At 45.4% G+C, this 12275-nt stretch overlaps 1 protein-coding gene across 1 annotated transcript in view; it reads left to right on the top strand.

The window, feature by feature from the left end:
* The window catches only part of LOC114592676 (uncharacterized), a 182008-nt gene that overhangs the window by 29972 nt on the left and 139761 nt on the right, over window positions 1–12275 (top strand). The window contains 2 exon segments of the mRNA XM_077928077.1: window positions 4873–5365; window positions 5562–5643. Coding sequence (XP_077784203.1) covers window positions 4964–5365; window positions 5562–5643 — 484 coding nt within the window. The 5' untranslated portion in view covers window positions 4873–4963.

Genomic DNA, 12275 nt, shown 5'->3' with positions numbered 1-12275 from the left:
TACAGTTCCATAGTATAGCAATGTTGCACATGCCTCCATTGTAGGAACCGCATTCATGACGCAGATTTTCACAGGAAGTCCCTCAGATGATTCGCCGTTCAAACAGGATACGTGTTCTCTCCGGCAGACAGACAACCCCTTCCCCAAAGCCCCTCCCTTCCTCCACCTCCCCATGGGGGTCCCTCCCCAGAACGGCCTCTGCTGTCCGGTGTTTGGACACCTGAAGGGCGTGGAGGCCTCTCAGGGCAGCTGCCTGGCAGCTCTGCATCACCTGGAGCAAGAAATCTTGCTCTGGCTCCAGCAAAAGTCAGGCTGTCAGTTCCTCTCAACTGAGAGTCCTGGCAGCGGAGAGCAGGTCTGAGGGATCCTCTCCCTACTCTTGTTTCCTCCAAAACTCACCATTGCTGGATGAAGAAAGCCTGTGGCACATCTTCAAGAAGAGAAAAACAAGTAATAAATGAAATAAGTGAAAGAAGAAACTGAGACAATAAGAATCCACTGATTGCCTCGCCTTGTCCTCCGTCAACTGCCACCAACTGCTCTCTCCTCCACTCGCCCCACTACTAACCCAAAATGGTCGCCTGCAAGTCTGTGGCTCCCCCCCCCCCGGGACCTTGTCACCATGGCAACCCCCCCCTCACCTGGACCTGGGCCCACCTGGCTCCACCTATTGGAAGATGATCTATAATGAAATGAAAAAAATGTTTAAGATAACCTTTGTTAAAAGACCAGAAGCGTTTTTATTAGGTATTTTAGGGCAGGATTTACCAAAAGATAAGAAAAATCTATTCATGTATGCGACAACAGCAGCCAGAATTTTACTAGCTCAAAGATGGAAAGGCGATGAAATACCAGCAAAAGAACACTGGCAAGAAAAGTTGGTGGAATACGCTGAAATGGCGAAGCTGAGAGACTTAAAGATAAGGACAATAATGACTTTTTAAAAGATTGGGAACCTTTTAAGATGTATATAGAGAAACAGTGCATAGAAATGAACTCACTGGCAGGATTTGAGTGATACAATTACAGTGGACAAATAGAAACAGAAAATTCAATTATGAGGTAAAAATGAGAAGGAAGAGACAAATGTTATAACCTTCATTTTAGTATATAAGGAATACAAATTTATAAGCAAAAGAAACCTAGGTGTTATAAACTTGGAAGGGAAGTTGGGGGAAGTCGCATGGGGGCGGGGTGTTAATTGAAATAGTAAAATGTAATTTGAATGTTTTATTATGTTTAAATTTCTTTAATTCAGTTATTAAAAGTGGCTCCTCTTATTTAAGGGCCCCACAGACCTCATGGGATACCAGAGCAGATTCCCTTGTTGCTCTTTTGAGTCAACCAGCAATGGGGGTTGCATTTCCTTATTTACAGGAGGGCTGTTGCTAAAGCACATGACATGCTCTTCACACTTAGTTATCTATTAGGAGCACAGGCACAAATTACTGTGTGTGTGTATTTGCAAACTACCCCAGTCTCTGAGGGGTGAGATTCCAGGGGTCCCAGGCGCTTCCCCAGATTCGGTTTCCTTGGAACGAAAGTCAGCGGAGACTGTGGCGTCTTTATGATATCTAGTTTTATTTACTCGCATACACAACCGGAGTGTAGGACGGAGGGGCTCACAGCATCAACACACAAACAGATCTTGCTTCTCTATTAGTCGCAGCTTTGGCTCCAGCACAGAGCAAGCTGGTTTCGGGGTTTCCCACAACTCTCTCTGGGTCTTGCTTTCCTACCTAGCAGCCAGGTGAGATGGGAGGGGGGGAGGACAGGCCTCCCCCATTAGCTGCAGCTCTTGCAACCCAGCTCCTTCGTTGGGGATGCTGAGGAGGACACTCTATGGCCAGGAAAGGCCCTTGTCTTGCCAAGAAACTTGTCTGTGGGAATCGTGCATCCATAATGCTATGGAAAGGGTGAATGTCTTCTAGAATTCTCTGGTGTCACCAGAAGAGAAAGCCGTTCTTTTCAGTTAGGTCTGTTCTCAACTGCTGAGGATGAGTAGCCTTGGGAGCCTCTTGGGGAGATGGAAGTGATGAAAGGACTGAATCCATGAGGGAGAGCTACTTGCTCTGAGATGGGGGAACTTCGGGCAAAGGCCAGCAGAGAAGAGATGCTGTTGGCTGCTGGTTTCTGTTCCTCCCCACTTTCCCAAAGGGCGTAACATTGGAGGTCCTGCGGGAGGAAAGATGCCTCAGATTCAGGGGCCAATCTGGGCCAAAGCGGCCCCCACTGCCCTCACCACGGAGTCCCTGGCACTCCTGGACCATGAGGGTTGCCAACTTTGGTTGTGGACCAAATTGGGGGCCAAACTGTCAGTATTTCATTCTCCCATTGCTAGTGTAAAATGATATCCATGTTTACACCTTCTGTACTGTCTGTGTAAGAATGGAAGTCAGTCTGTAAATCACTTCCATCCTTTGTTTTCTTGAGGAGACAGCTGTGGAAGACAGCTCACGCCATGTTTCTTTGTTATTTTCCGCTGTAAATAAAGCTTGATTTCACATTCCAACACAGTTTGCAGCACATCTGTAAAGAGAAGGACATGGGGACAGGTGACTCCGTCCCTGAGCACCTGGCAAGGCTATTCCAAGAGTTTCCTCCTGGATTCCTAGTCCTACTGCAGGAGAGGAGGGTCACCCCAGGCCTTGGGGGCTAATCCTGGCCTCCTTCAACCAGAATGTGGCTCCCCACACTAACGAAACGCTATAAGCAACGTTACGCTATTAGCAACCCTGGAGATTCCACCTGCCTCTTTTGAAAGGAGAACACTCACCTGATCAATAATAATAATAATATATTAATACCCAGCCCATCTGGCTGGGTTTCCCCTGCCACTCTGGGCGGCTTCCAACAAAATATTAAAATACAATAGTCCATCAAATATTAAAAGCTTCCCTAAACATAATAACAACCACCATCCATTTTCAGTCCATTGAATTAGCAATTAAGCAATTATGGAAAGGGAAATAGCATACTTTTGTACATTAGCATAAAAAGCATGCATGAGAAAGTATTACTCATTTATGATGAGAATAGGATATATTTCTTTTGAACTTCGCTTGGTTCCTCCTTGGCAGCCAGTGCGATTGTTTCAGCAGGGCTAGAACTCAGGACCCGCTGCCTTGAGGGACACCTAAGAGCAGTTGGGCAGGGAAAGGTCTCCCTTGGGAGGTGGTGGACTCTCCTTCCTTGGAGGTTTCTAAGCAGAGATCGGGCGGCCATCTGCCATGGATGCTTTAGCTGAGATTCCTGCCTTGCTGGGGGTTGGACTAGATGACCCTGGGATCCCCTCCTATCTCTCCACTCCTGAATTCCAGGAGGAGCTTCCTTGCCTCCTGCAAAGCCCTTTTCCCTGCAAGCTCTCCCTCTGGTTTCACCCCCAAAAGGATATCTGGGCATTGGCGTAGCCAGGGGGGCAGCTGCCCCCCTAAATCCATAAAAAATAATAAGAATCTGAGGTTCTGCCAAGCGAGAGAGGGCTGAGCCAGGGAGGACTCGGCTTGGCAAGGGTTAAAGGGAAGTGAGCTGCCATCCTAGAGAGGCCAGGAAGCAAGGGGGGGGTCTCTCCTGCAAGGGCTGCCTCGCTGTCCCTCCTGGGATCTGGTGAGTCTCCTCTCTCCCCCCCGAGAGTGCAGTGGGGAGACGGGGGGGGGGGGTCCCAGGGCTGCAGCTGGGGAGGAGGCCTGGGGGGCCGGATCTGCTCATGTGGGGGGGGGGGACCCCAAGTCAGGGAGGAGAGGGTCCTGCCAGGGAGGGGCCAGGTCTGCCACGCTCTCCTTCCTGGAGATCAGAGGATCCCAAACTCATCTGCCCCCCCCCCTTTCTGAAAAAATCTCCCTTCTTTAAAGAAAGGAGTCCTTGGGACTTTAACTCTGTGTGACATCACGCAGCCTCATTGCACACCAGAGGAAACATGTGCAAATGGTTTTCCAAAGCTGGACGAGGAGGTGGACTAGCCCGCCCCCCCCCAAAAAAAAAAAACCCACGAGGAGGGAGGAAGGAAAAGTGTAAAAAAAAGGCCAGGAACAAAGAGAGGGATCCCATCCCATAGTCTGGCTGCTGCATTGCGGACCAGTTTCCCAGTCGTCTCCCAGGGCAGCTCCCCACGGAGGCCACTGCAGAAATCCCCTCGCACCCAGAGCATGGCATCCTAGGACCACATCCTCTCTGTCCCAAAGGGGTTGTTGCTGGCAAAGCAGCCGGAAATGGGCGCTGCTACTCACCGAACCTGCAGGGACCTTGGCATCAATGGCTGTGTGTGTGTTAAGCTATCTAATAATAATAATAATAATAATAATAATAATAATAATAATAATAATAATAATAAATTACCCACCTAAATATCAAGGGAGGTGTCTTTGGCCCTGCCCACGGCCCTCAGGGGGTTGACCAGATACATACCTGGCCCTCAGAGCAATGAAAAAGGGACCCCACCCGAGGAGTCTGTCTGGAGAGCGGCAGAGAGTCCAAGTGCAAGAAAAGGAGACAGAAGCAGGGGAGGGGGGAGCAACTCCTGAGGACCCCCGGGTGAGGACCCCCACTAGAGAGAAGCATCCATTTTTCACAAGATTCAAATGACTCCCTTGTCAGTCGGTTCTGACTTCATGCATTGACTGGAAGGGCAGCAGAAACCAGGTTGATTAATCTCCCAGAAATCCCTTCAGTTGCCTCCACATTCTGCATTGCTAGAAGGCTAGAGACTTATTTCTTCTCCTCTTCCTCCTCTTTCTTTACAAAAAGATAGCTCACGGTCTGGGATGCGGTGAAGTCCAGCCCTGGTTCCCAGCAAGACTCATCCATGCTTGCTCAGGGAAATATTTCTTTTCCTGTCCTACAAATTTGTAACAGAACAATGTATTTGCTTTGTAGAATTTCCTAGAGCTTTTCATTACGAGAGACAGAACTTGTCAAAAGACCAAAGGGTTCCTTCCAATCTCTCAGAGGCTTCCTGAAAGCACAGATGGATGAGCAAGATTCAGCTGGCCCCGAAGCAGGAAGAGGCCATGCCAGCCAAACTGGGAGCAGTGGGGGATTCTTGGAAACCCCAGTGCAGAAGATCCTGGGTGAGGAGGACACCCTCTGCTCAGAGGTACAGAGCCAGCAGTTGAGGCAGTTCTGCTGCCAGGAGGCCAAAGGACCCCGAGAGGTTTGCAGCCGACTCTACCACTTTTGCCACCAGTGGCTGAAGCCGGAAAGGCACACGAAAGCTGAGATGCTGGACCTGGTGATCTTGGAGCAGTTCCTGGCTGTCCTTCCCCCGGAGATGGAGAGCTGGGTAAGGGAATGCGGAGCGGAGACCAGTTCCCAGGCGGTGGCCCTGGCCGAAGGTTTCCTCCTGAGTCAGGCAGAGGAGAGAAAGCAGGTGAGAGAAACTTTCCTCTGGATACTCCCAAGGGGCTCCAAACAGGACAGAGAACATCCCATAATGGTCTGCTGATGGCCCATCCGTTTTCTGGGAAAGCATCCATGGAATGAGATCTCACACCCTTCAAGTCTTTGTCATTCTCTTTCTAGTATTTCTCACCATTCTCTGTTTTGAATCCTTGTTTCTTTTCCAGGGAAAGGATCTCTTTCCAGAAATGGACCTGGATTCCTGTGAGGCAGAGAGGCCTCCATTGGACACCAGAGAGAGGCCACTGGGTAAGGAAGAAGGTGGTTTTTCTCTGTCTGGTCTCATTCTGTTGGTTTTCCAACTCATTTGAGGGTTCTTTTCATCTTGTTTTGGGGGGAGACAGTTGGGAACAAGGGTCCAGAGGAGGGGAGATGTACTTTTGCACAACTAAATGAAATGGGCACAAACGTCCAAATACTCTCAGTAGGTACGGATTTCTCAAAGGCCCATCTGTAGTGAGAGATGCCCTGTTTCACCTGTGAGAGAAGCCAGCACTCATGGCGTCCTGTTTATGTTTTCTTTCTTGCAGGTGACAGAAGGATGCCGGCAAGACCTCCTGATCCATCTTTTCATGGGGGCAGAAGGGAAGCAGCGGCTGTGGAACGAGATCAGGTCAGGGGAAGCTGCCTTGTGGGGACAGAGGCTGAGGGATGGAGCAATGTCATGGACTGGTTGGGCACAGAGGAGTGGTGGGAGGATGCAACTGGGGAACCAGGAAGGGAAGATGGCTGAGAGCCCAAGAAGTGGAGGTAGAAGAAGGATGGGCAGTCAGAGGGGCAAGAGGGAGAATCCTGGGAAGAGGAGGTGTCAGAGGCTGAAGGGGAAACAGGGCTTAGTGAGCTGGGAGACTCTGTGGCAGAATGCAGTGCAGAATCAGAGGCAGAAGAGGAAGGAGGTGAGTGGGAGAGGAAGGTCAAGAGGCAGAGGTGAGTCAGGATAAGTAAGAGCCACCGGTGGCTCCCTCTCCTTTGGCCAGAAGCCACCCTCCCTGCTTGTCTCTCAGAGCCAGGAGACCCCCTGCAATGCAAGGAATCTCTGCTAGATCACTCAAGACAGATGGCCATCCAAAACAGGCTTATTTTATTTCTAGATTGATCACTGAATGCTAAAATCGGTTTCTAAGCAATGGAGAAATGAGAATAGTGGCCTGGAATCACCTAACCAGCCCCATCTGCTACAAAATGGGGCCTGCCCCCCATTGCTCCCCCCTCAATGCCCCCATGAACTCCTTGAATTTGGCTCTAGGGCATTGGGAGGGAACTCCCCATAACAGCTCAGGAGGAGAGGAGAAAGTGGATCCTTCCATCGGGGAAACTGGAATGCTTGCCTAGGCAGAATGACTTGAATAACACAAGGTGGAGTAACACCTATATGCACAAAGATGAACACCCATAGTTAAAATGCAGACTAAAATAAGCATTCATATTTAAAATGTGCAGTAAAGCAATCCTATTGAAACAACACCGCAATTTACAGGAAGGAAACAACAGAGCATTGTGGAGTAGATCATATTTCTGCTGTCTCAGAGGACATTTCCCTTTTTCTTTTAGGGTCCAGTGTGCTTTGAAGATGTCGCTGTTCATTTCACGGACGAGGAGTGGGCGTTGCTGGATCCTGACCAGAGAGCTCTGCATAAGGAAATCATGGAGGAGAATCGTGGGATCGTGGCCTCTCTTGGTAAGGCTCCCTGTGGGATCGCCATATCTGCCTGGAAATTCAAAAAATACTTCTATGGGACCAACCTCATCTATTTTCACAGAGCTCAACAGCGCCCCCTATAACACCTGGGAACCTAACACCACCACAATAAAGAGTAAATTACAGTTTTTTCTTTGAACAATCTTCCTCAAATTATTCCTTTTTCTACCATGATTGGGCTGGTCTATACTTCCTAGGCCATCTTCAATGTCAGCTTCAGAACTGTAAGTAAAGCTAAGTAGCTTCAGGTTTTTGTTTTTGCTCCTGTCAGTCTTGGGTTGACCAAAGAGACGACTGGCAGCGAAGCTCAGGTGCTGCCAGCCAGAGAAGAAGCAGGCCTAGGGAGAGGAGAGTTAGCAGCGGAAGGCAGAGAGGAGGGGGAGAGTAACTGTAATCTGAGCTCTGAACAAAGGGGAGAAGAAAAAGGGAGACAGAGTGACAGACAGCTGTGTGAGAGCTACAGGAGTGAGTCAGACGCTGGAATGCAGGAAGCGTTCTCTGCCTAATCTCAGAGGTCTGAAAACTGGTCGAGTCTGGCAAAAGATACTGGAAGAGAAGGTGGGGGCCTCCGTGCTGGGGAAGGGGGAGGAGCTCAGTCCGGGCAACTCCATCTTGTGGGGAGGACGGTGAGTAGAGGAGCTCCGTCCAAGTTTGTTGTTTTAGCAATAAATCTGAAATTATTAACAGTCGTCTCACGTTTGTGGGAGAGACAAAGCCATAACAAGGACTGACATTGGAGATGGAGATATTTGATTACCTAAATCTAACTGGAGAAAAAGTCCTAAACAACTTTAATGGCGGAGTTTAGATTCTTTACATCCGGCTTTCTGTTTCTTTGTTTCCCCTAACTTGGATACTATTAATTGCTCCCTCTTGAGGACCAAGAGGGAAAAAACTGCAAAGTAACTGACTAACAGTGGGATTTTCCATTGCAAGTTTTTCCTGTGAGAACGGCCTTGGGATATGAGTGGCACGGCAGAGGAGATAAGAACCAGATCTAAAGCTAAAGTGACACAAAAGAAAAGAGGCTCAATCTCTGGCAATACAGTGCCTGCACCGGAAAGTGCGACAGCAGCATCAATGGAATCTATGACACAGGCACTGCTTAAAATAAATCAATCCCTAGAGGCCTTAACAAAGCAATCTACAGAAAATTCAAAGAAATTGACAGAACTTACAGCAAGATTGGATTTGAACACCACGTCAGTGGCGACTAATACAGAATCTATAAATAGACTGATTCAGGAATCTACAGAAACGAGGAAAATTGCAGAGAGTGCAAGATCTGTTGCAGGGGAGACACAGGAAAAACTTGCGCCGATAGAGAAAAAGGTGAATGAGCATGAAGCGGCCCTCTCCTTATTGGAACTACAACGGAAAGAACGGAATCTGAAATTAAGACAGGTTCCAGAGAATGAAGAGGACAATTTGACGGAATTTCTCACAGAGGCAATTTTGGAAAATTGGCAAGGAGATCTGGAGGAAGATGAAGTAGAGATAACAACTGCTTTCAGACTTGGTAGAAAGCAAAGCAAGAAGTCAAGGGACTGTCTGATTACCTTCAGAACCAAAGAGGAAAGAGACAAGATACTGAACCTCCATTATCAAAAAGCTTTGGTAATTGGAAACATTCAAGTCCAAATCTTTAAGGACATCCCTAAATACATCTTGGAAGTGAGGACTTTTTATAGAGACTTGGCCAATTTGCTGAGGAAGAACTTTATACTCTTCAGGTGGGAATTTCCACAGGGGTTGTCCTTTAACTACAAAGGGAAGAAAGTAAGAATAAGAACAGTACAGGAAAAAGAACACTTTTTGGAGAGAAACCTAGAGGACCTACAGAAAGGTACGGTGGACCCGGCAAGAGAAGGACAAGGATCAACACCAGAAGGAGGAGGGCTAACGGACATTGCAAATCTATCATTTGGACTACCACAACCGCCAACTGAAGAGGAAGAAAAGCTTGGAGCAGTCGGAGGGTCAAACATCTAACAAACAAAATGTCTCTGCAACTTCTTAGCTGGAATTGTAACGGTTTGAACCTTCCCAGAAAAAAACGACAAGTTTTTCACATTTTGAAAAGGGAACAACTGGATCTGATATGTCTACAGGAAACCCATATAACCAGAGCACACAGGAAACTGTTGGTGAACAAAAGATTAGGACAAGAATTTATATCTTCTGATAAAGTAAAAAAGAGAGGAGTAGTGATTTATGCAAAAGAAAAATTGGACCCAAAAATGAAATTTAAGGATGAAGAAGGAAGATATTTGGCAATTGAAGTACAGATTCAGGGGGAAAAATATTTGATAATTGGAATATACGCACCAAATGATGGGAAGGCAGAATTTTTTAAGAAGTTGCATGAGACTTTACTGGACTATCTCGACTGCAAAATAATAATGATGGGGGACATGAACGGAGTGGTCTCCACAAACATGGATAAGGCACAAAGACAGACAATATCTAAAGAAGGAAGACTACCAAAGACTTTCTTCGAGATGACGGAAAATATGGACTTGATTGACATCTGGAGAACAAGGAACCCTCTCGAGAGAGAGGGAACTTTTTTCTCGGAATCTAAAATGACATGGACAAGAATTGACCAAATCTGGGTATCTAGTGTGATGGCTACAAAGATTAAGAAAGTAGAAATCTGCCCAAAAACCTGCTCCGACCATAACGCTGTAAAGATGGAAATGAAAATGACAACAACTGGATCCTTTAGATGGAGAATGAATGACTCCTTATTTAGAGATGAACAATTTTGTAAAAAGGCCCTAAAGACATTGAAAGATTACTTTGAGATAAACTTGAGAACAGAAGTTGAAAAAAGAACAATTTGGGACGCGAGTAAAGCCGTGATGCGAGGCTTCCTGATACAACAGAATTCAATCAAGAGGAAAAAGCAAAATGAAAGGAAAGAAAGAATTTTAGAAAAAATGAAGGAAGGAGAAAAGAAACTGAGGTCAAAACCAAAGTCTCAAGAAATTTTGAGAGAGATAAAGTATTACCAGACGCAATACATGGAACTGACAAATCAAGAGATAGAATGGAAAATCAAACAAATGAGACAAAGGACTTTCGAGTCAGCAGACAAATGTGGGAAGCTCCTTGCATGGCAATTGAAAAAGAGGCAAAAATTGAATACAGTCACCTGTTTGGAGATAGAGGGAAAGAATATTCATAAGCCAAATGAGATAAGTAATTGTTTCCAAAGCTTTTTTAGGAAATTATACACACAAGGGCCAGTGAACGAACAAGAAATAGATGAATTCCTTAAAAATCATGGACTACCTAAAATTTCAGAACAGGGCAAATTGACTCTGAATGAGAAAATAACAGAACAAGAAATAGAGGAGGCCATTCAAAAAGCACAACTGGGAAAGTCTCCAGGACCAGATGGTTTGACGGCCAGATATTATAAAGCTTTGAAAGAATGTTTAGTGCAACCATTGAAAGAAGTCTGCAACGAAATACTGGAGGGGGAAAAGGCACCTGAAACGTGGAAAGAGGCTTTTATCTCACTTATACCAAAGACTGAGACTGAAAAGAATCAGGTTAAGAACTACCGCCCGATATCATTACTAAATGTGGATTACAAAATTTTTGCAGACATTTTAGCAAAAAGACTGAAGAAAGTATTGATAGGTGAGATTCATAAGGATCAAGCTGGCTTTCTCCCGGGAAGACATATGTCTGACAATGTGAGGAATATAATAGACATTGTGGAACTGTTGGAAATGAACATTAATAGAAAAGCGGTTTTGATTTTTGTGGACGCGGAGAAAGCCTTTGACAACATTTGTTGGAGTTTTATGAAAAAGAATCTCCAAGGGATGGGGGTAGGCCAAGGTTTTGAAAATGGTATAGGTGCAATATACTCTGAGCAGAAGGCAAAGCTAATTGTGAATAATGTGGTAACGGAAGAGATAGCTATAGAGAAAGGAACACGACAGGGATGCCCTATTTCCCCTCTACTTTTCATACTGGTACTGGAGGTTTTGTTAAATATGATCAGAAAGGACCAGTTGGTTAAAGGAATTCAGGTCGGAGTGAGAGAGTATAAACTAAGGGCATTTGCAGATGACCTAGTTTTGACTCTGCAGCAGCCAAACACTAGTACAAAAAGAGTTTTAGAATTGATTGAGATATTTGGTCAAGTCGCAGGATTTAAATTGAACAAACAAAAAACTAAAGTGTTGGAGAAAAATCTAACAAATGAAGAAAAAGAGACATTTCAGAATGAAACAGGTTTGGGGATAGCAAAAAAAGTGAAGTACTTGGGGGTGAATTTGACAGCGAAAAATGTGAACTTATTTAAAGACAATTATGATAAATGTTGGACAGAAGTCAAGAAAGATTTAGACATATGGTCAAGGCTGAAACTTTCCTTGTTAGGCAGAATTGCTGTTATCAAAATGAATGTATTGCCTAGAATGTTATTTCTGTTTCAGACATTACAAATAATAGACAAGATGGACTGTTTCAAGAGGTGGCAGAAAGACATATCGAAGTTTGTTTGGCAGGGCAAAAAGCCAAGAATAAAATTTAAGACATTAACAGATGCAAAAGATAGAGGGGGTTTTGCCCTGCCGGACTTAAGACTTTACTATGAATCAGCAGCGTTTTGCTGGTTGAAAGACTGGCTGCTCCTCGAGAATACAGACATTTTGGATCTTGAAGGATTTGATAACAGATTTGGTTGGCATGCATATATATGGTATGACAAGGTAAAAGTGCACAAAGGTTTTAAGAACCATATGGTGAGGAAAGCTTTGTATAATGTTTGGATAAGGTATAAAGATTTGTTTGAAAGTAGAACCCCTAGGTGGCTGTCACCAATGGAGGCAAAAGAGGTGAAAAAATTGAATATGGGTTCTAATTGGCCTAAATATTCTGAAATCATAGAACAAGATGGTGAAAAAGTAAAATTGCAGAGTTTCGAGAAGCTGAAGTTTAAGGTCAGAGATTGGCTACATTATCGACAGATAAATGAAGTTTTTAAGGCTTCCAAGTGGAGAAGTCAAAACTAGAAACAGAACTGTTAGAACCCAATACTAAAAATTTGTCAAGAATGTACAACTTGCTGTTGAAATGGAATACCCAAGATGAAATGGTGAAATCTAGCATGATTAAATGGGCACAGGATATGGGGCATGACATTGAGCTTGCTGACTGG

Source organism: Podarcis muralis, chromosome 4 (genome assembly GCF_964188315.1).
Source record: "Podarcis muralis chromosome 4, rPodMur119.hap1.1, whole genome shotgun sequence".
Taxonomy (NCBI): domain Eukaryota; kingdom Metazoa; phylum Chordata; class Lepidosauria; order Squamata; family Lacertidae; genus Podarcis; species Podarcis muralis.
The sequence above is the reverse complement of the archived record's forward strand: the minus strand, read 5'-3'. Positions and strand labels throughout refer to the sequence as shown.